Source organism: Myotis daubentonii, chromosome 12, assembly GCF_963259705.1.
Source record: "Myotis daubentonii chromosome 12, mMyoDau2.1, whole genome shotgun sequence".
NCBI classification, from domain to species: Eukaryota; Metazoa; Chordata; class Mammalia; order Chiroptera; family Vespertilionidae; genus Myotis; species Myotis daubentonii.
In genome coordinates, this window is record NC_081851.1 from 21,956,805 (window position 1) to 21,981,761 (window position 24,957).

Sequence of the window (24,957 nt, forward strand, 5' to 3'; positions counted from 1 at the left end):
CAAAGTTGCTGTCGCTTGGCAGCTCCTGCATTGAGCATCTGCCTCCTGGTGGTCAGTGCATGTTATAGCTATTGGTCAGTCAGCCAGTCGCTTAGGCTTTTAACTTAAAAGCAGGAGTATTAATGGGGGCTGAGGTCTGGAAGTCCCTGGCCTTGGAGGCATGATTTCCCATATTAATGTTTTATTTTGAAATCTTTGGAGTCTGAACAAATTTCTAGGGATATTGTGTAGAAAGGAAATCATTATCTTCATCTGGTTAAGAGGCAGCTTATGGGTTGAGCTCCAAGGGGCTGTCACCTCCCGAGTCTCATTCAACCCTCTTTACATTTCTTGGTTTCTTTCCCTGACAGTCTAATACAGCTATGAGGGCTCAAGTGCTAGGTAACCAACCTATATGTGCATGGCCCCAGAAGAGTCAGGTATTTAATAACAGTTGGTTGGAATTTCCTATGCGGCTCCTGCACATAGTGAGGGATATCCTCGGACAGCTCCACAAAGCTTGTTAGTCACCTAGGAATACCTGAGATTTGGGCTGGAGGAAGTGCCCTTCATCTTCAGAGTTGAATGAGTTCAGGCTCTCATTTATTAAAATGTTTTGCTCAGACTTTCAGAAAGCAATTCCAAATGAAAAGCCAAACTAATTTTTCCCCCTCCTGTTCTTAGTTATCTACACTCTTATCTTTAGCCTGGGTTCTCTCAGCCATTTATATTTAGCTCCACCTCAAGGATTAAAAAAAGAAGAAAAAAGAAAGAGCTGAAATAAAGTCATCCTCTTACCTTAAAACAGGGAGGTCTGAAATTCCAAGGGAGACTCACCCAAGTTCACCTGATACAAAATGAGGAGTCCTTGGGCCCCTGCTGGTACCTAGAATGGGTCCGGGTCTGCAAGATGGTCCTGGGAGGGCTTCTTTGGAATCCTGCCAACTACACCAAGTCAATGTCGACATAAGAAAAGTCCAAACCTGTAAGATTTCTTACGAGTTTATTTGAGTCAAACTGATGACAATTGCCAGGAAGCAAAATCTCAACAGACTGAGAAAATGCTCCAGAGAATGGCAGTTTTGCACCTCATTTTATACATTACAATCAAAGGATGAGGCCTAAGGAGGGTTACATGAAACCCACTGGTGACAGATTAGGGAGGTGGGAGAAAGAAAAGTGGGGAAATCTCTGGGATTGCATAAAACAAATAGACACATGCTTCTTTTACATTGGTGGGTATAGAATAGTTAACAATTAATTAACACAACAACGAGCGGTTTTGTGGTCTCTGCGCTGGTGTAGTAACGGGTCCTGAAAAAAGGAAGTTACACTGACATTCCCAAGGTATGTTATAGTAGATACAAAAAGATTAGACAGGCTCGGTTAAGGTAAAGACTCATCTTCGTAAAGGAAGATACAGGCTTAGGGCATGACTACTCGCCGTGACTTGTTTAGTTAGGAAGTTTTCATTTCAGACCCTCTTTTGTGGTTACTTTCAGCCTCTGAGTTTGTAAGACCAGCCATCAGGCCTCCTCTGTGCTTGCCAGGCCCCCTTTTCACCCACACCCCCTCCGAGTGCCTAGTTCTTCACACACTGGAAACGGAAGTCCTAAATTCTGACTCATGAAGTTACTGGAAGGCAATGACGAAGTAGAGGCAGGAATACAGATGCTCTTCTGTTGGTCAAGCAATTTGAGAAGTGGGGAGTAGAAAGCTAGGATGACTGTTTTGTTGTTATTTTTTTGGCAATGGCCTGGTGGCTTTCTCAGGAAATGCTGCAGCCGCTACTAAGAGAAACCAGGATGAGAGTTACTTCTTTTGCAATAACAATAGTCTAGTGAGGGCAGTCAGGAGCTGGGTTATAGTGGCCCCACAATGTCATCAGGAATGTTATGCTAGGTTGCAATCACATGGACGCTCTAGTCAGAAAGTAGAAGGGGATTATGCCCAAAATGGGCACATGCCAGTGTGGCTCTTATGGAGCTTGCCCAGAACTCCCAGCCGACTTGTGCCCACCTCCCTCTGGCAATCTGTAGCTCCAAGAGAGGCTGGGAGTTTGATCCTTTAGCTGGTCCCGTTGCTGCTTGAGTGGAACTAGAGAATCCTGGATACAGTACTTGGTAGGCAAGTAGCAATCTCTGCCACAGGACCCAAACACTCCTACTGCCTAACGCTGTGCATCTAGGGAGAGACTGAAATCAAGATGATTTATTGGAACAAAGTCCTAAAGAATATGGGAGAGAAGAAGGTCAAACAGAAAAACAGAAAGAGAAGACAAGGATGGGCATGGGGTGGTGAGACCGAAAGCCAAGGAGAGTCCTCATAGCACGCTAGTGACAAGGTCTCCAGTGGAGTTGCTGAGTGGGGGGCGGTGTGCAGAGGGTAGAGGGTCTGCACCACCTGCTGTGTAAATGTGAACAGTATCAAGAACACGTGTTGAAAGCCACTTGTCAAAAGGCTGTATTTATGAGTAACAACTGGTTTCCGTAGCAGGACAAAATCACTTTCATCAGGACATGTTTCTAAAGTAGGAAACACAATCACAACACATTTAGCCTGTCACATTTGAAAAGCACTTTGTCCAAATTTGTGCTGATTATTTAAGAAAACTGAATTAAAAGCTGAAGGTAACAGATGACAACAAATTCAGGCACTGGTGACAGGGGACACCCTTCTAACCCAGCGGTTGCCAACCGGTGGTCCGTGGATCACTGGTGGTCCGTGAGGTCCGAAAGGTTGGTGACCGCTGTTCTACACAGCCTTTCACATTGCTCAGAAAGTGCCTTTCCATCCGGTACGACTTTTCTGAAGTGCTCCTGACGCCCCAGAAACCACCGTGTGAGGGCCTCTGCCGAAACAGTTGTCTGTGAGAATGAAAACTTAGGTTTGCAATGGAGAAGGTGTACTCCATCTATTGACATCCTTTTTCTCCTCCACAAATAAGGAAAATAAGAAAAAATCCGGTGTTTGACCATAGTCAGTGTGTTTCATTTTCCCCCGAAGACAGGCTCTGGCTCCCTGGTCACTTTTCTGCTGTGAAATTAGATGAACTCAATGCTCAAGAGCCAAGTTGTATCATTTTTGTCACATCACAAATGCTCCAAATAGAAGGACATTAATGGTGAATATTATAGGAAAATCTCCCAGATTTCTATTAACCTGTAGAAATCTGCAGGTCAGGTTCTAAATCCCAATAGTTATTTTAGGATAGAGATGCTTCTCTCTCTCTTTTTGGATGAGATTGGGCGCATTCGGTGATGTGGCCATAGCCGGTCTCTCTCTACCTTTTTTATCAAGTTTGGTCAGCATGACTAAACAGCAGCCTGGGGCCTAGGGCTCTGTGGCCAGAGGGGGCTCATGAGCCAAATCCACAGGCAACTGAGCTTTAATTGACCACAACCTAAGTGTCTTAGTCTGGCCTGGAGGCAAGATTATGAGGCAGTTTACACACTCACATAGCTCCAAGTGGTACAGCAAACATTAAGAATTCCATCTGGTATAGGCGCCATCACTGTGGACCTGGCTCACCGGCCCGCCAACATTCAAGCACAGTTCTCTTCTTCTGGGAGCTGCGCGAACTGCAGCCCTTAGGAGATGCAGTGTTCGAGCCTTCACCTGTGTTCCTCCCACCGCACTTCATTTCACTGTCAGCTAACAACAGAAAACCTAAGAAAGCAGCTCTCCTTCAACTGACAGACCTGCCCAAGCTTGTATTAACCCTGCAATGAAAATTTCAGAAAAGATGCTTCAAGGTAAACCGTGACAGAGTAGCTTTTTATCAACAGCGCTGGCTCTCATGTGTGTAGAGAAACCAATATTCACTAACACGAACAGTTCTGACAGATGAATCAAAGCTACTTGTCATTGGTGGAATTACAGCAAAAATAAATTTTACAAGATAATCGGAAGGAACTCTGTTCCCTCTCTGATTCATATTTTTAAGATTCAAACCAGCATTAAATGCTACACCATTCAACACAAATATTAGGGAATAATATTTCCCCTAATTATTGTGTTAATGTTGATTTGTTAAGAAGTGATAAATGCTAAGAGGATTCTAGGCAGAAAAGTATCTTGATGTGCTTTTTATTAACTGGTTGAGATCCTGTTTATCTACGTGCATGCTTACATGTTTATTTAAAAAATTAAGGTAGCCTTTTGCAGTAACTGAGATTAGCTGACATCTCAACAGTTTGAGACAAAAAACTACTTTAGCTGGAAAAAATATTTAACCCAAGTGGCAGTAAATTGAGATCTTTCAGTTATTGCTTTAAGAAGATAGTGTTTGTTTTTATAAAAATCATTGCATATTCTTTTAAATAGGATAAATACTAAGATTTTTTTCCCTACCAATCATCCCTTTGAGCTATTAATTCTATTGCTACCTTTATAAAAGAATATAAACAATAATGTAACTGTAAAGCTTAGTTTGCAGTTTTTCCACTGTATATATTATTCACATTAAAAAAACCTCCATATTCCTTTGTATATAATGATATGTGAATAAATAGTGAATACTTTTATAGCTTTCTTAAACCACAAGTGAGGAAAACAAAGACATTTGCCATACCAACAGCTGGTCTTTATTTTTTTTAAGAAAATGTTATTAATTTAAAAAGAGTTCTAAGAAATCCAATAGGATTCCCAGCAATGATTATTCCTGAGAACTACGAGATTTGAAACATAATTATAAAAGGCTAAAAAACAAAGGATTCATTCCTACTTTTTCCTTTTTAAAAAAAAAAATCCAGATCATCTGTCATATCAAGAAAGCTCAGGCCCAGCCGGTGTGGCTCAGTGGTTGAGCATCAACCCAGGAACCAAGAGGGCACTGCGCAGGCAGGACAGTACGGCACAGCTCAGTCATCCTCGGAGTCGCTGCCCCTGCTCATGGGGATGGAGCTGCGCACTGAGGACAGCAAGGCGTCTTCAATTGGCTTTTTAGGGTTTTCCTCCAGGTCCGTCTTGATTGCTCCAGACTCAGACAATTTCCACTCCAACTCTAAGTAATAAAGAAAAAGCGAATCACCTCAGTCAGACTGCACAGGGCTCTACCGAGTCAGTTGTTTTCTTTGCAGAAACTACAACATTTGATGACAATTTAATTTTAGTGCCATAATTATAAGGTACCTAGAAGAAAGGAAAAAAATCGAACCTTGAAGAAGGAAAACAAAAATACTTTCAAACACTTTTCCAGACAATGAGATCAGATGAGATATTACATACATTGGGACCTATTTGGTAATTAAAAGAAGAGACTAAACCCGTCTCCTAATGACTTCAATTTCTCAGACTCCACAATTTCCTAGGAAGGAAATCAGTCTGAAGCATTTAAAGGAAATTCTTTCCACAGTCATGCTGGCTATCTGATCATTAAGTCCTCTTTTAGTTAACAAAAGAAAATTCTTCATCCTCATGTCCAATATCTCTAATAGGAATCAAAGGCTAAATGGGTGATGACATCCTTGAACTGATCATTTGTTCCAACTAATTAAAAAAATATATCACAAAATGAATGAGTGACTAATGCCTCAGTTACTGTATTTCACTCTCTGATAATCAGTGAGACCTTGTGAAGCAAAATCAGTAGAGGGTCCAGGCAGAATTAAGGGACTGGAGGAGAAAGTCCACAACAGCCTGGTTTAAAGCAATCCTCTGTTAATTAGATCCTGCCATTAAAGTCAGACAACCAATTTTACTGAAGTCATAGTACTTTAAGGTGCTCATGGAGATGAGTAACACCAGTATTTTCAGTTTTCTCAGTTAAATGTTACAAAAATTCAACCAATTTCTTAAAAAAACACACACCACAAAACCCAAGTTTAAGATTTCTGATTCTTGACTCAAAAATACATTAAATCCACACATAGATTCATACATATAAGTATATGTATGCTGTATGCCTTTACACACTGGAATAACTGATGTAACATACTGATGTGCATGTTTACACTTTTCCCAGTTGAATATCATATAGAGCTATATAAAGTAGTATATAATCATATTTTAACATGTTTTTAAAGACTACTAAAGCATAGTTAGACAGGTTATTTCAATAAAGAGGTTTTGACCTAGCAGGAAGCCCTCAGGCCTCAGTCTCTCTCTCTCACATTATTTGTGTGGTGAATTTCCTTTAAATACACACACACACACACACTAGAGGCCCAGTGCATGACATTCGTGCACTGGGGTAGGGGGTGTCCCTCAGCCCGGCCTGGGGCCTTTCGCAGTCCGGGAGCCCTCAGGGGATGTCCAACTGATGGCTTAGACCCAGTCCTCATGGGCACCCTTAGCGCTGCTGTGGAGGCGGGAGAGACTCCCGCTACCACTGCTGCGCTCACCAGCTGTCAGCCCGGCTTCTGGCTGAGTGGCACTCCCCCTGTGGGAATGCACTGACCACCAGGGGACAGATCCTGCGTTGAGCGTCTGCCCCGGTGGTCAGTGCATGTCATAGTGACCAGTCCTTTCACCGTTTGGTTGATTTGCACATTATCCTTTTATTATATACTACAGGCCCGGTGCACAAAAATTTGTGCACTTGGGGGGCGAGGGGGGGGAGGTCCCTCAGCCCGGCCTGTGCCCTCTCACAGTCTGGGACCCCTCAGGGGATGACCACCTGCTGGCTTAGGCCCGGTCCCTGGGGGATTGGGCCTAAGATGGCAATCAGACATCCCTCTGGCAGCCCGGCAGCCCTCGGGGGATGTCCACTTGCCAGCGGGGAGCAGGCCTAAACTGCAGTCAGACATCCTTAGCGCTGCTGAGGAGGCAGGAGAGGCTCCCACCACCACCGCTGTACTGACAGCCATCAGCCTGGCTTCTGGCTGAGCAGAGCTCCTCCCATGTGAGAGTGCCCTGACCACCAGAGGGCAGCTCCTGCATTGAGCGCCTGCCCCCTGGTGGTCAGTGTGTGTCATAGGGACCAGTCATTCCTAGTCCTTCTGCTGTTAGGGTCAGTTTGCATATTACCCTTTTACTATATAGGAGAGAGGCCTGATGCACGGGTGGGGGCCGGCTGGTTTGCCCTGAAGGGTGTCCCGGATCAGGGTGGGGGTCCTGCTTGGGTGCCTGGCCAGCTTGGATGAGGGGATGATGGCTGTTTGCAGCTGGTCACACCCCCTTCAGGGTGGAGGCCCTCACTGGGGTGCCTGGCCAGTCTGGGTGAGGGGCTGAGGGCCATTTTCAGGCTGGCAGGTGACTGAAGCTCCCAACCTCTCCTTTTTTTATTTATTTATTTTTATTCTGGGATTTATTTACCTTCTATGGCTGTCACTGGAGCTGAGAGAAGACTTTAGCTCTGAGGCTCGGCTCCAGCTCTGAGACCTCGGCTGCTGAAAGCAGGTATCTGGGCTTCATTTAGCTTCTATAATTGAAACACTGTTGCAACTCCAGCTCTGAGGCCCGGCTGGCTGAAAGCAGGTTTCTGGGGATTGTTTAGCTTCTATAATTGCAACATAGTTACTTAGAGTGCAGCTCAGAGCTAGGCTGCGGCAGGCGGGGAACCTTGGCTTCCTCCAACACTGGAGCAAGCAAGCCTCCTGTTCGCTTCAGCTGCCTGGCTGCTGGCCACCATCTTGGTTGGCAGTTAATTTGCATATCACCCTGATTAGACAATGGGAAGCATGTTGGAGGTATGGTTAATTACCATGTTAGTCTATTATTAGATAGGAAGATTTGACAACTCCATGTTTAACAGGTAGAAAGGAATAAAAAGACATCAGTTATAAGTTAGGAGAGAGAATTAAATAAACTTTTAATTTAATTTAAAAGTTACTAAGATATTCAACTGAGAAAATATTATAGAGATGATTTACATATATATGTGTATATATACATATGTATATATGTGTTTGTGTGTGTGTGTGTGCATATACACACACATACACTAGTGACCCTGTGCACGGATTCATGTACATTGAAAGGAAATTCATTAGAAGGTGGCTGGTGGAGTGGGACTGGGCGAGATGGGCCAGACACGCCCTGGAGCCAACTTCCCATGGTCTCTCTGCCTGTCGATCCCTCCTGCTACTGGCCACACTTGGGGTGGTGCTGTGGCTCAAAGGGCATCTGTGGAATGAGTGGGGTCCCTCCAGCAGGTGGGGTCCCTCAGTCTGGCCTGTGGGGATCAGGCAGAAACTGGCTCTCCAATATCCCCAGAGGGGTCCCTAAGTGCAAGAGGGCACTCTGCAAAGTTGCTGTAGTATAGGGTGTGGAACGCAAACGCAAGGGTGCAGTAAACCAGATTCGGGGCCAACAGTGGCCCAGCAACAACATAACCCACAGCTCAAGGTAGAATCCACAGCCCCACGAGGAACTGGGCTCCCTGCTCTCTGGTTTCAAGGTGTGTCACCCGAGAACCGCCACTGCCAAACAGCAGTTCAGCAGCTCCTGCGTTGAGGATCTGCCCCCTGGTGGTGTGCATCATAGCGATCGGTAGGACACTTAGCATATTAGCCTTTTATATAGATAGATAGATAGATATATGCATCTGTCCTAATATGTTCATGTGAATTAAACAAAAGTGAATGATATGATCTCGAGCTATAATTGAAAACATTCAAATATAGGGACAAATAAAACATTAATATTAAGTATATTTTAAAAGTCCACCTTGTCCTCTTTTCACTGAGAATCATTAGAGCCCAGTTATTCTGCCCCACTGACTGGTCTGAGATGAGAGAGTAAATATGCTTCTCCCCATCTCTACCATGCACTAGCCACCTCTCCTGTGCCCTCGACCATCTCAAAGAGGCCCTTACCATCTATTGTCAGGTTCATGCCACCAAACACTAGAGGTCCAATAAACTGAGCCTTGATATCACCTTCAAGGTAAACAAATATTGTGGGCAGATTCCTGTCAGGATAATTGGGTATGCAGGTTGTTGAAATGGCTTTGATAAATTTGACGTCAGGAAACTTCCTGGCAAGTCTACTGAAGTGCTGGTTTATCAGGGAACAGAGGGGAATCCTGTAAGACAGAAATAGGAAACAATAGTGAGAGAAAAATCCTACAAAGTAAAAATAGAAGCAGTTATGATTCTGCATTTATACAGAACAAAGCTCAACTAGCCTTCTGCCCTAAGTGAAAACTCACAAGAGGATCTGCTACTCCAGTCAAGATGAATTAACATTTTTAAAAAAACTTTCTGTGGCTTAGTGGTTGAGTGTCGACCTATGAACCAGGAGGTCACCTTCAATTCCCGGTCAGGGCACATGCCCAGTTGTGGGTTCAATCCCCAGTGGGAGGCGTGCAGGAGGCAGCCAATCAATGATTCTCTCTCATCACTGATGTTTCTATCTCTCTCTCCCTCTCCCTTCCTCCCTGAAATCAATAAAAAAATATATATATTTAAAAGAACCACAAACCTTCTAATATGTTTAGGAAAAGTGAAGAACTCAAAATCCAAAATCCAAATTAATATTCCGAAATGTAAGTCGGAAAAACAGCGTCAATGTAAAAGATAATTGTTATGCCCTTCTCCATGACAGAATATTCAAGATTCAGAATGTGTAAAACAGGTCAGAAAGCATTTTCTGCTCTAAAGAAACCCTACACAAGCTTGACTCTGAGGATAGGCCTGGAGGTGAGAAACATGGAGGACCACTGCACCACTCAGTGTGGACAATCATTACAAAGGCCACCCTCGCCACCTACGAGAGTGACTCACATGTGGGATTATGAAAAGCCAGAGTTTCTCTAGAGGAATAAATACCTTAGGAATTTCTTTTCTTTCTTTTTTTTTTTTTTGGAATTTATTTTCAATAAAAGTAAAGTCTCTATTATTACACTGTAACAAACGCATTTGTGTTAGTCACAAACATTAATTTGAAAGTCTTAAGACAAAAATTAGGCGTTAAGGTTTGGGCAAATCAGCCACAAAAACACATAAGATAAAATAACCTCCAATGTGGAATAAACCCAAGATGTTCAAGATATAAACTCAAATGAGCACTGAGAGACAAAGCATAAGATCACTCACCCTTGTTTGTAAAGGTGCAGGATCACCCACAAGCCCTCTCCGGCTTTGGTAACTTCCTGAACATAATCCTTTCCTGAGATCTCCAAAACTTCTCCAAATTTATTCCTCAGTTGAGCTGCTTTCAATTCAGCCAGTCTCTGCTGCCTGCACAACAGGAGGAGTGAGTTATCTCATACACACACATGCATGTGCACACACACACATACATGCATGTGCACACACGTATATCTTTCAGACAGCAACCTTCATAAAGGTCCAGGTTTATTTATTTGCCACGTGGCAAAAGTCTAAGACCTGTTTGCCGAAATCTGAAATATTATTATTTAATTATGGCCTTTTCCAAACGTGATCTCAGTCAAAAAATTCATTTTCCAAATGACACACATTGTAGTGCCACACAAAAAAACAGTCCCTCTGAGTGGCACTAACCTGTACATTTCAATAGCTCGTTCATCTTCCTCATTAAATTCATCTTCATTATCCTCCAATTCTTCCAGAGTCATATCTTCGTATGTTTTCACTGAATGTAATTAAGTTAGCAAAACCAAAAAATTTAAAGGAAGAACAAACATGCATTTTGGGTTTTTTTCCTTCACTTTTCTCCTAAAGATGTGCATGCAACACCCACGACTCCCAGCCCACCAAAACCAGGATGCAAAGTACTTCAGGCATTACACTAGTAAAAATAAGTTGGGGTGTTTTAAAAAGACAGAACTAGTGTGTTGTTATCTACAGGCTTGACTTTCCTACACACCATAGTAAGGACATGAATGAGAGGTCTCCCAAGTTTATAACTCACCTGGCAGAGCAAGCCCATACACTAGTGGGTGGTGTATCACAGCTCTCCCATCTCCCAGGAGATGGAAGAAGACCAGTGGGTGTCCTCCCACTGTGAGCACACCCTTCCTAGAGTTACAGGGATTATCACAGGCTCTTGGTATTTCCAGGCCGCTCTATCTTTCCTTTTAGGAAAATGCTATAACACTTGTATTTTGTTTTTATTGCCATAAACGCTCTTGCTTTTGGCCATCAAAGCAGGCTTTTGTCCCTGACACCCACCCCATCCCAACAAAGAACTGCTTTTATCAAGGTCAACAATGATCATTCCTTGACTGAGCAGCATGTGATCCCACCCACTGCCTCCTCTGTGAAAGACTGCCCTCCGATGGCTCCCAGGATCCCTACGCTCTCCCCTCCTCCCACCCCTAAGACTGCCCTCCTTTGGACCCTTTGTTGGTTTGATCCCTTTTCTTCTTTATCTACAGCCACTCCCTTGTTGATGGTATCTCATGGCTTGTAGTATGCTGACAACTCCCAAATTTATGTCTCCAGCCCGTATTTTCTGATTTGGAGAAAAACATACCCAACAGCCCACTTACCATCTCTAATTTGTCTAATGAAAATCTCAAAGTTACTATGTCCCAAACAGACTTCCTGATCTCACCTCCAAACCTGCTCTCTCCAAGCTTTCCTCATCTCAGTCGGGGTCCCTCCATCCTTCTGGTGGCTCAAGCCCAAAGCCTTGTACACATCCTAGACGTATTTCTCTCAAACCCCTCAGAGGATCAACCCATCAGCAAATCCTGTTGGCCCAACCTTCAAGATATATTCAGACCTGACCACGCCTCACCATTTCCACCACCACCACCACGCTGGTCCAAGCCAACGGTACCTCTTGCATGAATTACTGCAGTAGTTTACAGACCAGTCTCATACTTCCTGCCTTGCCCCCCACTGTCCCCTCAGGAAGACGGCCACAGGATGGTGCTGCCAACATGGAGGAGACATGTCACTCCTTTGCTGAAACATAAAACTCCAATGACTTCCAACTCACTACATAAAATCAAGATCCTCACTAGAAGTTACAAGGTTCCAAGTGGTCTGACCCCTAGTTACCTCTCTGAACTTACTACTCCTCTCTCCGAATCATAATGGCTTCCTTGCAGATTCTCCAACATACTTTTCACTAAACTGGCTCAGTTTACCTCCCTCAGGTCTACCCAAATGTCATTCCTAGTGAGGTCCTCTCTGACCCTATCTAGAATTATACTCAACTCTCCTCCAACCCTTTCAAGGCCCTTTCGCTGCCTTATTTTCCTGTATTTCATTATGTATTGTCTATTGTCTGACTCTCACTGCAGTGTAAGTCCCACAAGGACAGGGGTTTTTGTCTGGCCTGTGCACGGTTAAAGCCCCCCTGTCCAGAAAAACACACGGCACACGGTAACCGTTCAATAACCACTCGCTGGATACATGCTTTGTAGTAAGACCTTCTCTAAATTAGCTCTAATATGTAAACAAGATTCTGTGTCAGTAGTTCTCAGACTCTAGTGGGAGTCAGAAATCCTTTGAGGCACTTGCTTAAAATGCAGATTCTTGGGCCTCGCCTCCCCCCTCCCAAGACTCTGATTCAGTAGGAACTGAGTTTTTACAAGCACCCCAAAGATTCCAATTCAAGTAGTACAGCTACCTTTGAGAAAACCCCTCTCAGATCCCATACCTTGTAAGCATCTTATGCTTCCCCAAATTAAGGTATTTAAATATTTTCAATCAAGGCAAAAGAGACTAAAGTATAAGCTCAGAATTATACAAACACTATAAACTTTGAGCATATTTCCATGACATTATTCCAAGTGAATCACAAACTAGAAAGTCAAGTTCAAGACTGTCATGTGCTCATCTGACCCATACAAGGAACTGTGGAAAGGAAGGGGGCCTTGAAGTCCCCTACTGCTACGGCCCAGGAAGACAAAGGTAGAGACATGCTATGACTCGCTTGCGGCCCCACAGCATTAATTCTGGCACCTCAATCCCTGGCTCCAACTCCTGCTCAGAGGATCCTTCCACCAAAGCACTTAGAGGCTCAGAAAGTTGTTTCCTACCCAGATAGACACAGAACAGAGAGTAATAAAAGCAAGCTCACCAACTGACTGCTGAAGGACTCGCTGCTCTTCCTCTTCTGCCTCCCTTTCCAGTTCCTTCAAACTTTCCTTCGCGGGCAAGATGCCCTTTTTGCGTAAGATGTCATTCCACTCAGTGTCTGCATTGGGGTCCTAGAGCAGGGGGACCAAGGATACATGCCATGAGTGCAAAGTCCACTAAGGAGGGTGCCATATCGGGCAAGGGGTCAAATGGGAAAGGTGGTGGGAAGAAAAATTCAAATTATGTTTCTGAGAAAGTGTCAAAAGACTCAGAGGCCCCGTTCCATTCTTCCTGTCCTCCACTCCACCCCCATCCCTGAGGGGTATAAAACAGGATAGGATATGCAGATCAACAATAAAGCTGAAACCAAGGCTCTGACCTGACTTTTATCCAATATTCTTGTTAATGACTTAGAATGATTCATTCAATAGATATTTACTGAACATGTACTATATGCAAATTATTTCAATAGTAGGGAAGAGTGGTGAATACCAGAGCCATCGATTTTACAGTTGAGAGGAAGAGACAGGCATCAAACAATTAAATACACAATCACAGACTTACTACAAACTATAGCAAGTGCAATGGCCAACAGGCTGCTGACCTAGAATTACGAGGGCCTGCATTCCTCAGGATGGGGAAAGACTGTCCCTCAGAACAGGTGACATTTAACCATCTCTGGAGGGTGAGAAGGAATCAGACATGAGTGAGAACTTAGGAAATTACTTTCTGGCAGAGGGACCAGCATGATCAAAGGGCCCAGGTGAAGCATCCATCTTATATAAAAACTGCTGTTTGAAATTTTAACCCTGCTATTTCTGGCTTCTGTAAATGCTTGCTGGCTTAAATAATAAGGAAAATAAGACTACTCCCACTTCAGAGAAGCCATTAAACCTTCCCCAGACGAAGTTATCAGTGCTGGTGTCAGGCCAAGCTTTTGGTAGAGGTCTCAAAGCGCCAGCACATAGGGCCCTTTAAGAACTTGCAAAGGGAACCGGAAAAACTCCATATTGGGGAGACAAAGAGGGTAAGATAGTATAAATACAGGAAACTTCCTGTGTGACTGCACCCAGAATTTGGGAGACATTTTCCTCTGGGCCCGCGCGTAATAATAAATGTAACTCCATCTCTCTAAGCGTTGCTTGGTTCTTCTCCGGTTTTTCTGTAACACAAGAGCAGCGATATTGAACATCTCAAAGTCCTGTGGCTGCAGGAGAAGCACGAGGAGAGCCTGATGCTAGGCTGACAAATTCTCTAACAGCCAAACCTGAGAGGAAGAGCTGGGACCCACAGACTAGCTCACGATGGCTAACACCTGAGTGTTGGGCGCTGGATACTTTTCTAAGCCCTTTAGTTGTATCGACTTAATTCATCTTAACTAGCCCAGGAGACACTGCATTTAGGAAGCCATTGCCATGCTGTGACAAGTCAAAGTTGCCCAGCAAATGTCAGAAGGATAAATGTCAAAGTGGGCTCTTAGCTCCAGAACCCAACTGTTCAAACGCTGGCCTTGCACAGCTCGGCAGGAACACTGCTAATGGATCCGGGTTGAAATGTGTAATCAAGGAGCCCTGTGGAAAGGGCGCTGGATAACCGGGCTCCAGCCCACTCCACGTCGCGGTTTAGCTGAGATAGAGCAAAAGAAAGATGAACAGAATCCTTTCAACCGGGTGGTCAGGGAAGGCCTCGGAAGAGGTGACATTTTTAAGGAGGGGCCTGAAGGATAAAGAATGCAAAGGAGCCGAAACCGGTTTGGCTCAGTGGATAGAGCATCAGCCTGCAGACTGAAAGGTCCCAGGTTCGATTCCGGTCAAGGGCATGTACCTGGGTTGTGGGCACATCCCCAGTGGGGGATGTGCAGGAGGCAGCTGATCGATGTTTCTCTCTCATCGATGTTTCTAACTCTCTATCCCTCTCACTTCCTCTCTGTAAAAAATCAATAAAATATATATATTTTTAAAAAGAATGCAAAGGAGCCATGGTAGCCCCGGAGCTTCCTCACCAACATTTGAGAGCGTCTGGTTTGTGGCAGACACGCTGTATTTGCAGGGGATCATCCTCTCCAGCCTCAATGCCTCCGGCCCCAACCAAACCCACACGAACTTCATTCCCATTTCCCACTGAGCCAGAAACCGTTCAATCAGAATTCCCGCCCACAGCGAGGTCTGGAGGGCAGCAGGATGACCTGTGGGGCAGCGTCCTTGACGACTTAGTTATCACAGGTTTTTGCTCATAAAAACACCCATTCTCATTGTGTTTTCATTCATTTTCTTTCACTTTCCTTTGGGTTTTAGTCAAGTTCCAGAGACAATAAAAGGGCAATACAAGAGGATCTTGTTTTAAGACTTAAAGTAACTGAGCATCGGGGCTCTTCGGGCTGAGTTCTGAAAGCCAGGAGAGCCCCCTCAACCTGAACTCCAACGTTAGAGGAAAGAGTGGAACTAACCGCTCCCCAGGCTCTAAGTGGAGTCAGGAACGGGGTGCCACCTCTGCTTTATATTATGGGACCCCCAGGAGGGGCCCTTCACATCTCCAAGCCTCAGTTTCCCGATCCGTGCAAAGGGTCCATACCACACCTGCTCAGGTGCTCAGTGAGGGAGTTACTAGGAAAGAAGTAACTGCCAGGTGGGATACGACCTCAAAGAGAGGTAGCCCCAAAGAACGGAGGTGGAGACGCCCAGGCGGCAGGAACGCGCCCGCCCTCCCGCACTGCGCCTGCGCCGGGCCTGGACTAGCGAGCGTCCCCCGTGCCAGTGGCCTTTGGCGCTTCCCGCTGGCCCGGACGGGACTGTCCGTCGTCGGCGTGGACCTAGCGGAGTCCACGAGCAACCGCAGCCCCCGGGCCTCGCGCCCCTAGGCTTGCTCACCTGCATCTTGTCTCAAATATCTTAAAACAGGCCGACCACTGCGCCCGATCCCGCAGGTCTCTTCTGCGCATGCACGCAGCTGCCGCCCGGCCTCTTCTCCCAGCTCAGCTGTCGCCCCGCCCACCGGGAGCGAGCTGGGCGGAGCCCGGGAGGAAGCGAGCCTCTGAGTCTGCGCGCGCTCCTCAAGAAACCGGCGCAGAAGCTGTGCGCACACGCGAGCCAGGAGACGTCTACCTTCTGGCTGTGCCGCAAATCACGTGACCCGGGGCCAGCCCTGAGTGCTACCTTATTAGGGCTGGTCCTTGGCTTTGGAGCGGTGGGCTGGGTGGAGCAGACTCCAGCTCTAGACCTAGATGTGCAAAAGAAGTCTAATCTAAGCCTAGAAGTCAGAAATAGAAATGTTTCAGTAATGCAGTGTTACAATAAAACATGATACAGGGTCACCTGGAGTTAAGACTATCATTTCAGCGTCGGATAAGGCAATTCATTTATAAGACATTTATTGAGAGCCTGCTTGGTACCAGGTACTATTTTAGGCTCTACGCATTCAGCAGTGATCACGACAGACAAAACCAGAAAGGCGATCCATATTTGCACAAACGTTTAGCCTTTTATGGGCACACTGGAGGCACTGAGTAAAGATCAGCAGAGTCTGATTGTGAAGTGCAGGCGCTAGGCTCCAGGCTTCTGCCTATGAAAGTCCTACGAATTTGAGTTAAAGAATCAGTTTCCCTCCTTGGACACTTGGGCTGGTCTTTGAGATTTTCTCTGCCCTCTTCCCCCTGGGCAGAACCTAAGCCATGGAGGCTCTGATGCCGGAGCTGGAGGGAGGGGTGAGGAACTCACTCTTGACTGACTACCCCACCTGGATTCTCCTTACTGACCAGGAGCTGTGTGTGTGTTGGCGGTGAGGCAAGGTAGGGATGGGAATGGTGCGGAAAGTGGTCCCATACCAGGGTGCAGCCACTCCTAAGTAGAAGCTGGGGAAGATGGGAGCTGTCATTCATCTGTTGGGCCCATGAGGGCATCTCTATAGAGCTATGGTGGTAAGGGAGGTTTTACTCTTCAATGGTTGCTGAGCTCACTGGGACAGTTAGTTCTTCAACAAGGCAGAGCCGTGGGGGAGATGATGCAGTCCCTAGCTTCAATACCATGGATTTCCACTGTTCCAACTAAGTTTCCATAGATTTTGTTGAATTGATGTTTCTCAACCTGTTGTAAACCTTTTGATCAATCTCTAAAGATTTGCGTGGTAGTCTTTATTAATCTCCACCAGTTTAATGGTTTCCCTGAACACCTCATGCTACCATTCTGGAGGTCCTACCTGGGGTAATTTGTTACATAGCAATAGATAAACTAATACAATAGCCAAGCAAGGTTGTATAACTTAAGACAAACAGCCAGTTACATGGAGAGCAGGGAAGGCATTTCAAGCAGGAGAAACAGAAAGTGTAAAAGTATGGAAGGTGGAGGCAATGAGGAAGAGCTGAGTTAGAGAAGTGGGTCTCAAAATATGGTCGTTGCATCAGCATCATCAGTATCACCTGAGAACTTGCTGACACTGAATTCTTGGGCGCCTACTCCAGACCTATTGAATCAGAATCTCTAGGGAGAGAGAACTGCAACCTGGGTTTCAGCAAGCCCTACAGGTGTTTCTGGAGCACATTAAAGTTTGAGAACCACTGGAATATGAGTTGTTTCTCATCAGCTATAACAGCTGGGCTCTTAATGTGTCCAAATTCTCAGTGGTTCCCCCCCCCCCTTTTTTTAAGAAATGAGAGAAGAGGAGCTAGTAAGTGCTTCCTCTTAGTGAATGCTTTAGAGCCTTAGTAAAGAAAAAAGTTCCTCAATACCAGTCACATGAAGCTGATCATGCCACAGCAAGCAGATGCTCACCCCACTTCTGCTGGGACTAAGTCACCTCTAACTTTAGTTTGTACTTTATTTGGTTCTAATTGTTTAATGAACCACCCTACAGTTGTCCTGCACATGCCACCTTAGTCTTTGCAGGATTTTGCTCCTGCGTGTGGTTGATGGTCACTTCTGTAGAGGGAAATGTGGACATTAGATTTAGTATGATTTAAGAGGGAATATTTAAACTTGGCTAAATCCAGTTAACAGAAAGAGCTAAAACTTGTTTGGGACTGAAAGAGTGAAAATAAGCTTGGATTGAAAAAGAACAAAAGCAGCCCTGCTGTTACCCAGGCTGGGAGGACAGATTCAGATAAAGCCAAATGCGAAGTTCACAGAGAACAGCCTTTCTCCCAAGGTCTGGCTGCAGCTGTGAAATGCCATAACAATGCCCACTTTGAATGACCACTGCTTTCTTACCAATGATGCCCCCAGACCTGCTTTATCTCACCCATCTTTTACTAGGGATTCCCAAATGCTGAGCCACCCTTGCTCATTATACCACCCAAACCCTAATTAGTCCCACTTTTCATAATTCTGCCTTTGGACTTTCCTGGATCCTTCAGCAGGAGCGTGACCTTACAAGTCTCCCCTTTTACTGAGAAGCACTTCATGGCTCTTCTGGAGTGACTCCCTCATGGCATCAGGTCAATAAGTCTGATTCTGTCAGATTTCAGGCTTGTCCATAGTGGTTTTTGTCTGATTAAGCTTAAATAGAAAGAAAATGGTCCTTGATCTGTATTTGGGGGAGGAGGATGGTAGTGTTTGTTTGCTTATATTTGACTCGATTACCAATTTTAGATCCCAGGTCACAGAAAAGAACTCAGAGGACTGGCCACCATGAAATTGTCAATGATTACTTCTTATCACATTTCAAATCAGTCCCTTCTTCTGCCTCTCCGTGATCATTAGATGTTTTCTTGTAAAAGACCCACACAGAGATCTAACATTCTCAGTCATGATCAAGCACGACAACCTTTCATTTAATATAATTACAATCTCTAAAGCTATTAACGATACCAGCATCCTCCACCTAAGGAACTTGCAGTGAGGTTGGGGAGAGAACCAGTGGGCAGCCAGAGTGAAGAGATGAAAAGCTCTGTCAATGAGGTGGTCAAGAACTCCAATCCCAGAGTGTCAAACAGATGTCCACAGCGGCTTTGATGCCAACCTGAATGACACAGGACATGAGGTGGAGAGGAGGGCCATGAACAAATTATGAAATCCCTTGAGGGAAGAGGAAGTGCAGCCAGGATGTCTGTAGATGAGAGCACTGAGGAAGGGTAGGATGACTTAGCCAGAAGAAAGGAGCCATCAAGAAATGAGGAGTTTTAGGGGAGGATGGAGGACAATTGGCCTGGAATATTTAAGGCAGTGAGGAGACTCTCTCTTCAAGGTGTCCTGGAATACCTGGTCTGCTAGACACCGAGCAGCCTCTCCCAACTCCACCCCCTAGCATATCACAGCATTAGCACTTTGCTGAAGGATCCCTTCCTGTACCTCAACGTTGAATTCTGTTAGTGGTGGTTGCCCTCCAAGAACTCTTCTCCTCTTCTTCTAAGTCTAAGGCAGCAGACTGTGGCCACCCAAGTGTGAACTACATCCCAAGTGTTGCCCTGTTGTTGATTTCTCCCCAAGGGAGGGAAGCAATGTTTGCCATTTCCAGGCCCAGGACTTAAAACATTGTGCTGGAGCACAGATTGGGGGCAACCCAGATTTGATAATGTGGGGTTTAGTGAAGCAATGATTTTCAAGGTCCTTTCCTTCTGCACAGCTCAAAGAACAGAGGTGCTCTACTGGCCTGGGTCATTCACATCGGGACTCCAAGTAACACAAGTCCCATTACCAAATATCTGTTTCCTTGCTGAGTGGGAAGGGACCTTATCCCCTGACAAAAAGATACATATTGCAATGCTGTCCATTGCTTCAGTGACAGTCAAGGATAAAATTACTCTCCTGTGCCTTTTCTTCCCACAAATGCTCCTCACTCTTCTTTACCTACTTGAGGTCATGGTGACTTTTCCCCAGGGAATAGTGATAAATGGTAACTCTTCCCTTGGCCACATTTTCTTCTGAGTCTGTGCCACAATCTTCACTGCTAGGTTCAGGATCTGAAGGAGGGACCAAAGCACAAATGAAAATACTATACAAGAAATATGAATTTAGAAGGCATTGGGGGCCGGTGGAGCCTCTTTCTTGAAGAGACACACCCACCTTTGGCCTGGTCCGCTTTATATTTACTTGAATACACATTTGCCCTTTAGCAATGCATACAGGCAGATCAAAGGTAAAGTTTGGTAAACAATGTAAGGATTATCAGATTAGGAAATTGCTTTGAGCCATTGAGCCCACAACAGGGCAATTTTATGCTGATTTTCAGCCCTGCTGAATATCAAAGTCCATTGGCCTTCCAATGTTTCTTTTTGCATTTTTATGCTAACTGCTGTTTGCTTTAGCCTCCGGGCCTACTGCCCAGCTGCCCAGTGCCCAGCATCCTTGCAGCTGCCATGCAGTGAATGTCTCTTCTCCTGGGCTCTGCTTTATTACAGCAATTCCCTACATCCATTTCACCAAGGTCTGGAAGACTAAGTGTTTAAATAAAGTAAGTCCTACTGCCTGTTCCTTCAGGGTTTCCATTGATTGTGACTTAATCTCTTGAAGCAAATTGATGGTTTAATATTAAGCTGAAATACCAGGAGTCAGCAAAGAGATCAGCGAATTGAGCAAAAAATAAAATTGTCCAAAGTGGAAATTTTCCAACTCTTCAAAGGGGTTTGTTTGGTCCAGGCATATTTGTTCTTTCAGGTAGTGAGATATACAAGATACTAGTAAATAACTTCATAAATACTAAGAAAACCAGAGTGTCTAAATATGTTGAATTGGAAAAGAACCTGGAACCCCAAGCAGAGGTAAGGGAGGGTCCCTGCTTAACTTCCCCCAATTCATCTAGATGCCTCTTCAGCCCCCTATCAGGCACTGCCCTGCATTGCTTGGTTGGGGTGAACTCTCGCTTCCCTCTGACCTGGCACTGGGTACATCATCTCTACCTAACAAGTCAGGGCTGAGGCGGTAGGGCTTGTAGCTTTGTGACTTCACGTACAGTTCAACAGTGTTCCTTATCCCATTCCACTGCTGGCCCAGCCAAAGGCTAACTGTCCCTGGGAGACAGCTTGTGCTGGTGAAGAGCCACAGATATTGGGGTCAGTTGCCCCGGCGGTTTGAATTGTGACCCTGACATTTAGTGAAAGACCTTGGGCAAGTATTTGATTTCTTTGAGTGTCGGTTTTCTTGCTCCCTAAGGATAACACTTACACTACAGTAGATAGTGACTAGCTATTCACCAAATCTGCCTCTCTTCCTCCAGGCCACACAGCAAGGTGACATTTCCAGCCTCCTTTCCAGTCAGACATGGTCATGAGACTGAGTTCTACTAAAGGGAAAGGCCTGGCCCATAAAAGCCTCGCTCCTGACAGCATCTTCTCTTTCCCAGTCCAATCAGTGTCTAGAGAGGGTGGGGAGGCTCACTGAGCCCATCCTGGGCAGAGCCTACAATGTAGAAAGGATCTTGGACTCTGAACTAAACAACTAGGAGCACTTGCAGTGGACCATGTGAGAGCTGCATGGACTGACCTGTGGCAAGTGTGTCACTCTTTGGAAATGTGGCCCCTAGCCTAGGAGCTCCTGCAGCAACCTCCATGGAGCCTCCCCTGGTGGTTCCGGAGCCCATCCTCGCGCTGCTACTCCACGTGCCCCTCGGGTCCAGCCTCCTTGTCCTGCACCTGTGCTTTCCAATTCAGCGGTGCACTGCTGGGCAGCGTCGTTCGCGGGTTGGTGGTGCCAAACGTGCGGTGCTGGGGCTGGCCAGCAGGACTGCAGACTCACGGATCACTGTCTCAGGGTCCTCATTCCCAACTACCTGACACCTTTCAGCCACAACATAGTCAACCTGCTCCCCGGCTGTAGCACCTTCCTGGCCATTTTCTATCCAGGATGTTGTATAGCCTCTTACCCTTGGAGTCCAGAGACTCTAGTCTCTGTGAAGGTGTCACATGCCTACTGGGTCTCAGAACTGCTGTGGTCACTATTTGTGCCTTTCATGGTATATCAAGTGGCTGTGTCCTGCTCACCGCCAGCTGGGGGAGGGGAATGAGGAGCTCCCTCTGTGTACAACAGCTGTGGCCAAAGAATTGGGCCAGATGGGGACACGACTCACTCTAGCATTCAGAACAGAGTACCTGAAGCGGCAAAGACACCCTAGACTGCGGCCCCAGTCAGCCAGGACTGGTTGCGTAGACTTGACCTTCACCAATATACTTGAGGGAGTCGTAGCTCTCATACCTGAAGACATCTTTGAGGGGACCCAGTCCCTTCCCTGGCCTCTGCCCCCAAGACCCTACCACAGTGCCTCACTTGCAAAGTAGGCATTTGGTGGGCGTTTATGATGATTGCACAAGCCCTCTGACATTGCATCACCTCAGTTCCCCATCCCTGGCCTGGGGAGCCCTCAGCCCACAGCCATAACATTTGCCAGGTCCTCCTGGGCCCAGCAGGAAAACCTACAGGAGTGCAAGCAGGCACTCTATGAATAGGAGAGAAGGAGAGTCAGAGACAAACCCAGGAGACTGACTGGGGGCAGCCTTCACCCAACTCACAACAGGTCTGATGAGTGAGTGGTAGAAAGTGAGAGATGGGACTCCCTAATATCACATTAAATTCAGGGTTTTCACTCAAAAAAAAAAAAAAAGAAAAAAGAAAAAGAAAGAAAGAGAAGGAGAAAAGAAATGTGGCTTCTACGCTAGGCACAGAAGTTAGGGCTTTTGTAGTGGCATTAATCACCCCCATTAATACAAACATCATAAAAATGAAATTCCATATATATAAGCATTCACATTAATATAGCATAGTAATGTAACTTTTAAACATTTAATCTAGCATGTTTTGTTTTGATTTCTAAGAGTTTAAAATTTATAGATATTATCAACTGGGTCACTAAAATTAAGTTTGAATGCTCTAAACATAATGCCTAAAATTTAAATTACATTTTAAGAGCCTCTACATAACATTTGTGATAGGTTATGAAGCTTTCAGTCAGTAAAACTTTTGAGATATATGTAATGAAGAGTTACGGTAAAACATTATCCAATCCCTATGAAAATAAATGTATTCAATGAACAGAATTACTTTAATTAAATCAACATTGTAGGGTAGTTTATAAGGCTATAGATAAAGTTTGAAGCATGGGTTAAAGTAACTCTAAAACTTAAGCCCAAACTACTTGTTATTGCATATCTGATCTATAAAATTAATCTATAAAATGAATCTTTCAACCTTGTAGAAATCTTCTTTTCCTAGAAAGACAACTATTTGGCCTTTATGTAGGCCGAGATTCAGGATTAACACTATTTTAATAATACACCTCAGAAAAAGTATTTTCTTTGTAGAAATGAAAGAAAGGGGAGGCATGATATTCCATTTATCATATCAGAGAGTTATAAGTGGTTGGCTCATAGAAATGTCATTTCTTTATAAGTACTTAGCAAAATATGATAGCATGTACTTTAATCTGATGTGAAAGTTGATGAAATCAACATCATCTCCCGCCTCAGGTTTCTGCTTGCCTCCTACTGATTCAGTGGCATGTGTTATAATTTCTCTGCTATATAGCTTTTGTTTCTTAGTCAATATGAAAATACATAATTTTCCATGCCTGTTCTCTCCTTAAGGAGCTTATCTACACTAATAAAAGAGAAACATGGTAATTGGCGTACGACCGCTACCCTTTTCATTGGCTAATCAGCGAGATATGCAAATTAACTGTCAGCCAAGATGGCGGCCGGCAGCCAGGCAGCTTGAAACTAACAGGAGGCTTGCTTGCTTCAGTGACGGAGGACTCCAACGTTCACCGCCTGCCGCTGCAGGCCTCTGAGCCGGCAGTTTAAGAAACATTGTAACAAATACCGCCAGACTTCATCCAGCAGATTCGCAACATTGTATGCAAAGGCCAGAAACCTACTTTCAGGAGCGACGGCCTAAGAGTTGGAGCCAAGCCTCAAGCTAAAGCTGGCCCAGGATAAAAAAAAAAAAAAAAAAGGAAAAAAGGAGCGTTTGGGAGTTCAATCACTCCCAGCCTGAAAACAGCCTTCATCCCCTCACCCAGACTGGCCAGGCACCCCAGTGGAGACCCCCACCCTGAAGGGTGTGTGACCAGCTGCAAACAGCCATCATCCCCTCACCCAGGCTGGCCAGGCACCCCAGTGGGGACCCCCACCCTGAAGGGTGTGTGACAAGCTGCAAAAAGCCATCATCCCCTCATCCAGGCTGGCCAGGCACCCCAGTGGGGACCCCCACCCTGATCCAGGACACCCTTCAGGGCAAACCAGCCGGCCCCACCCATGCACCAGGCCTCTACCCTATATAGTAAAAGGGTAATATGCCTCCCAGCACCGGGATCAGCGGAGCCGGGAGGCCTCCCGGCACCGGGATCAGCATGACAGGGGGCAGCGCCCTAACACCCTGATCGGCCCTGCTCTGTGTGTGACAGGGTGCGGCACCCCAACACCCCCCCCCCCAACCAGGCCCTGCTCTGTGTGTGACGGGGTAGAGCCATAACCTCCCCATCAGCCCTGCCCTGAGTGTGACAGTGGCAGCGCCCCAACCCCCTGATCGGCCCTGCTCTGTGGGTGATAGAGGGTGGCGCCCCAACCCACTGATCAGCCCTGCTCTGTGTGTGACAGGGGACGGTGCCCCAACTCCCCTATCGGGCCTACTCTGTGAGTGACAGGGGGGAGCTCCTCAACCCCCTGATGGGCCCTGCTCCTTTCGTGACAGGAGGGAGCTCCCCAACCCCCTGATGGGCCCTGCTCTGTGCATGACAGGGTACGGAGCCCCAACCCCCCTGATGGGCCCTGCTCTGTGCATGACAGGGGGTCGCACCACAACCTCCCCATCGACCCTGCCTTTAGTGTGACAGGGGGCGGTACCCCAACCCCCTAATCGGCCCTGCTCTGAGCCCGACCAGGGGTTGCATCTAGGGATTGGGCCTGCCCTCTGCCACCCGGGAGCAGGCCTAAGCCAGCAGGTCGTTATCTCCCGAGGGTCCCAGACTGCTAGAGGGCACAGGCTGGGCTGAGGGACCCCCCCTTCCCCCCGAGTGCACAAATTTTTGTGCACCGGGCCTCTAGTCCTATATAATAAAAAGCTAATATGCAAATCAACGGAATGGCAGAACGACTGGTCGCTATGATGTGCACTGACCACCAGGGGGCAGACGCTCAATGCAGGAGCTGCCCCTTGGTGGT

General features: G+C 46.0%; 1 protein-coding gene and 1 pseudogene across 1 annotated transcript; one reads left to right on the plus strand and one right to left on the minus strand.

Moving 5' to 3' along the window:
• Positions 1 to 965: 965 nt before the first annotated feature.
• On the minus strand, positions 966 to 15,895 carry PDCL3 (phosducin like 3). Its single transcript, XM_059659131.1, has 6 exons — positions 15,749 to 15,895; positions 12,883 to 13,012; positions 10,389 to 10,479; positions 9,960 to 10,103; positions 8,739 to 8,947; positions 966 to 4,984 (listed from the first exon to the last, which is right to left on the minus strand). Exons 1-6 carry the CDS (start codon positions 15,752 to 15,754, stop codon positions 4,842 to 4,844), a joined length of 723 nt encoding a protein of 240 aa, XP_059515114.1. The 5' UTR covers positions 15,755 to 15,895; the 3' UTR covers positions 966 to 4,841.
• Positions 15,896 to 21,354: 5,459 nt separating this feature from the next.
• On the plus strand, positions 21,355 to 24,121 carry LOC132213930 (lipid droplet-regulating VLDL assembly factor AUP1-like; annotated as a pseudogene).
• Positions 24,122 to 24,957: the final 836 nt, after the last annotated feature.

What these genes read in the sequence shown, in the direction of transcription:
- PDCL3 (XM_059659131.1), bottom strand. An exon ending in AGTCCTTCAGCAGTCAGTTG is followed by an intron (nt 10,480 to 12,882) that starts GTGAGCTTGCTT and finishes AATTACATTCAG; the next exon opens with TGAAAACATACGAAGATATG. An exon ending in CGAGCTATTGAAATGTACAG is followed by an intron (nt 10,104 to 10,388) that starts GTTAGTGCCACT and finishes CCTGTTGTGCAG; the next exon opens with GCAGCAGAGACTGGCTGAAT.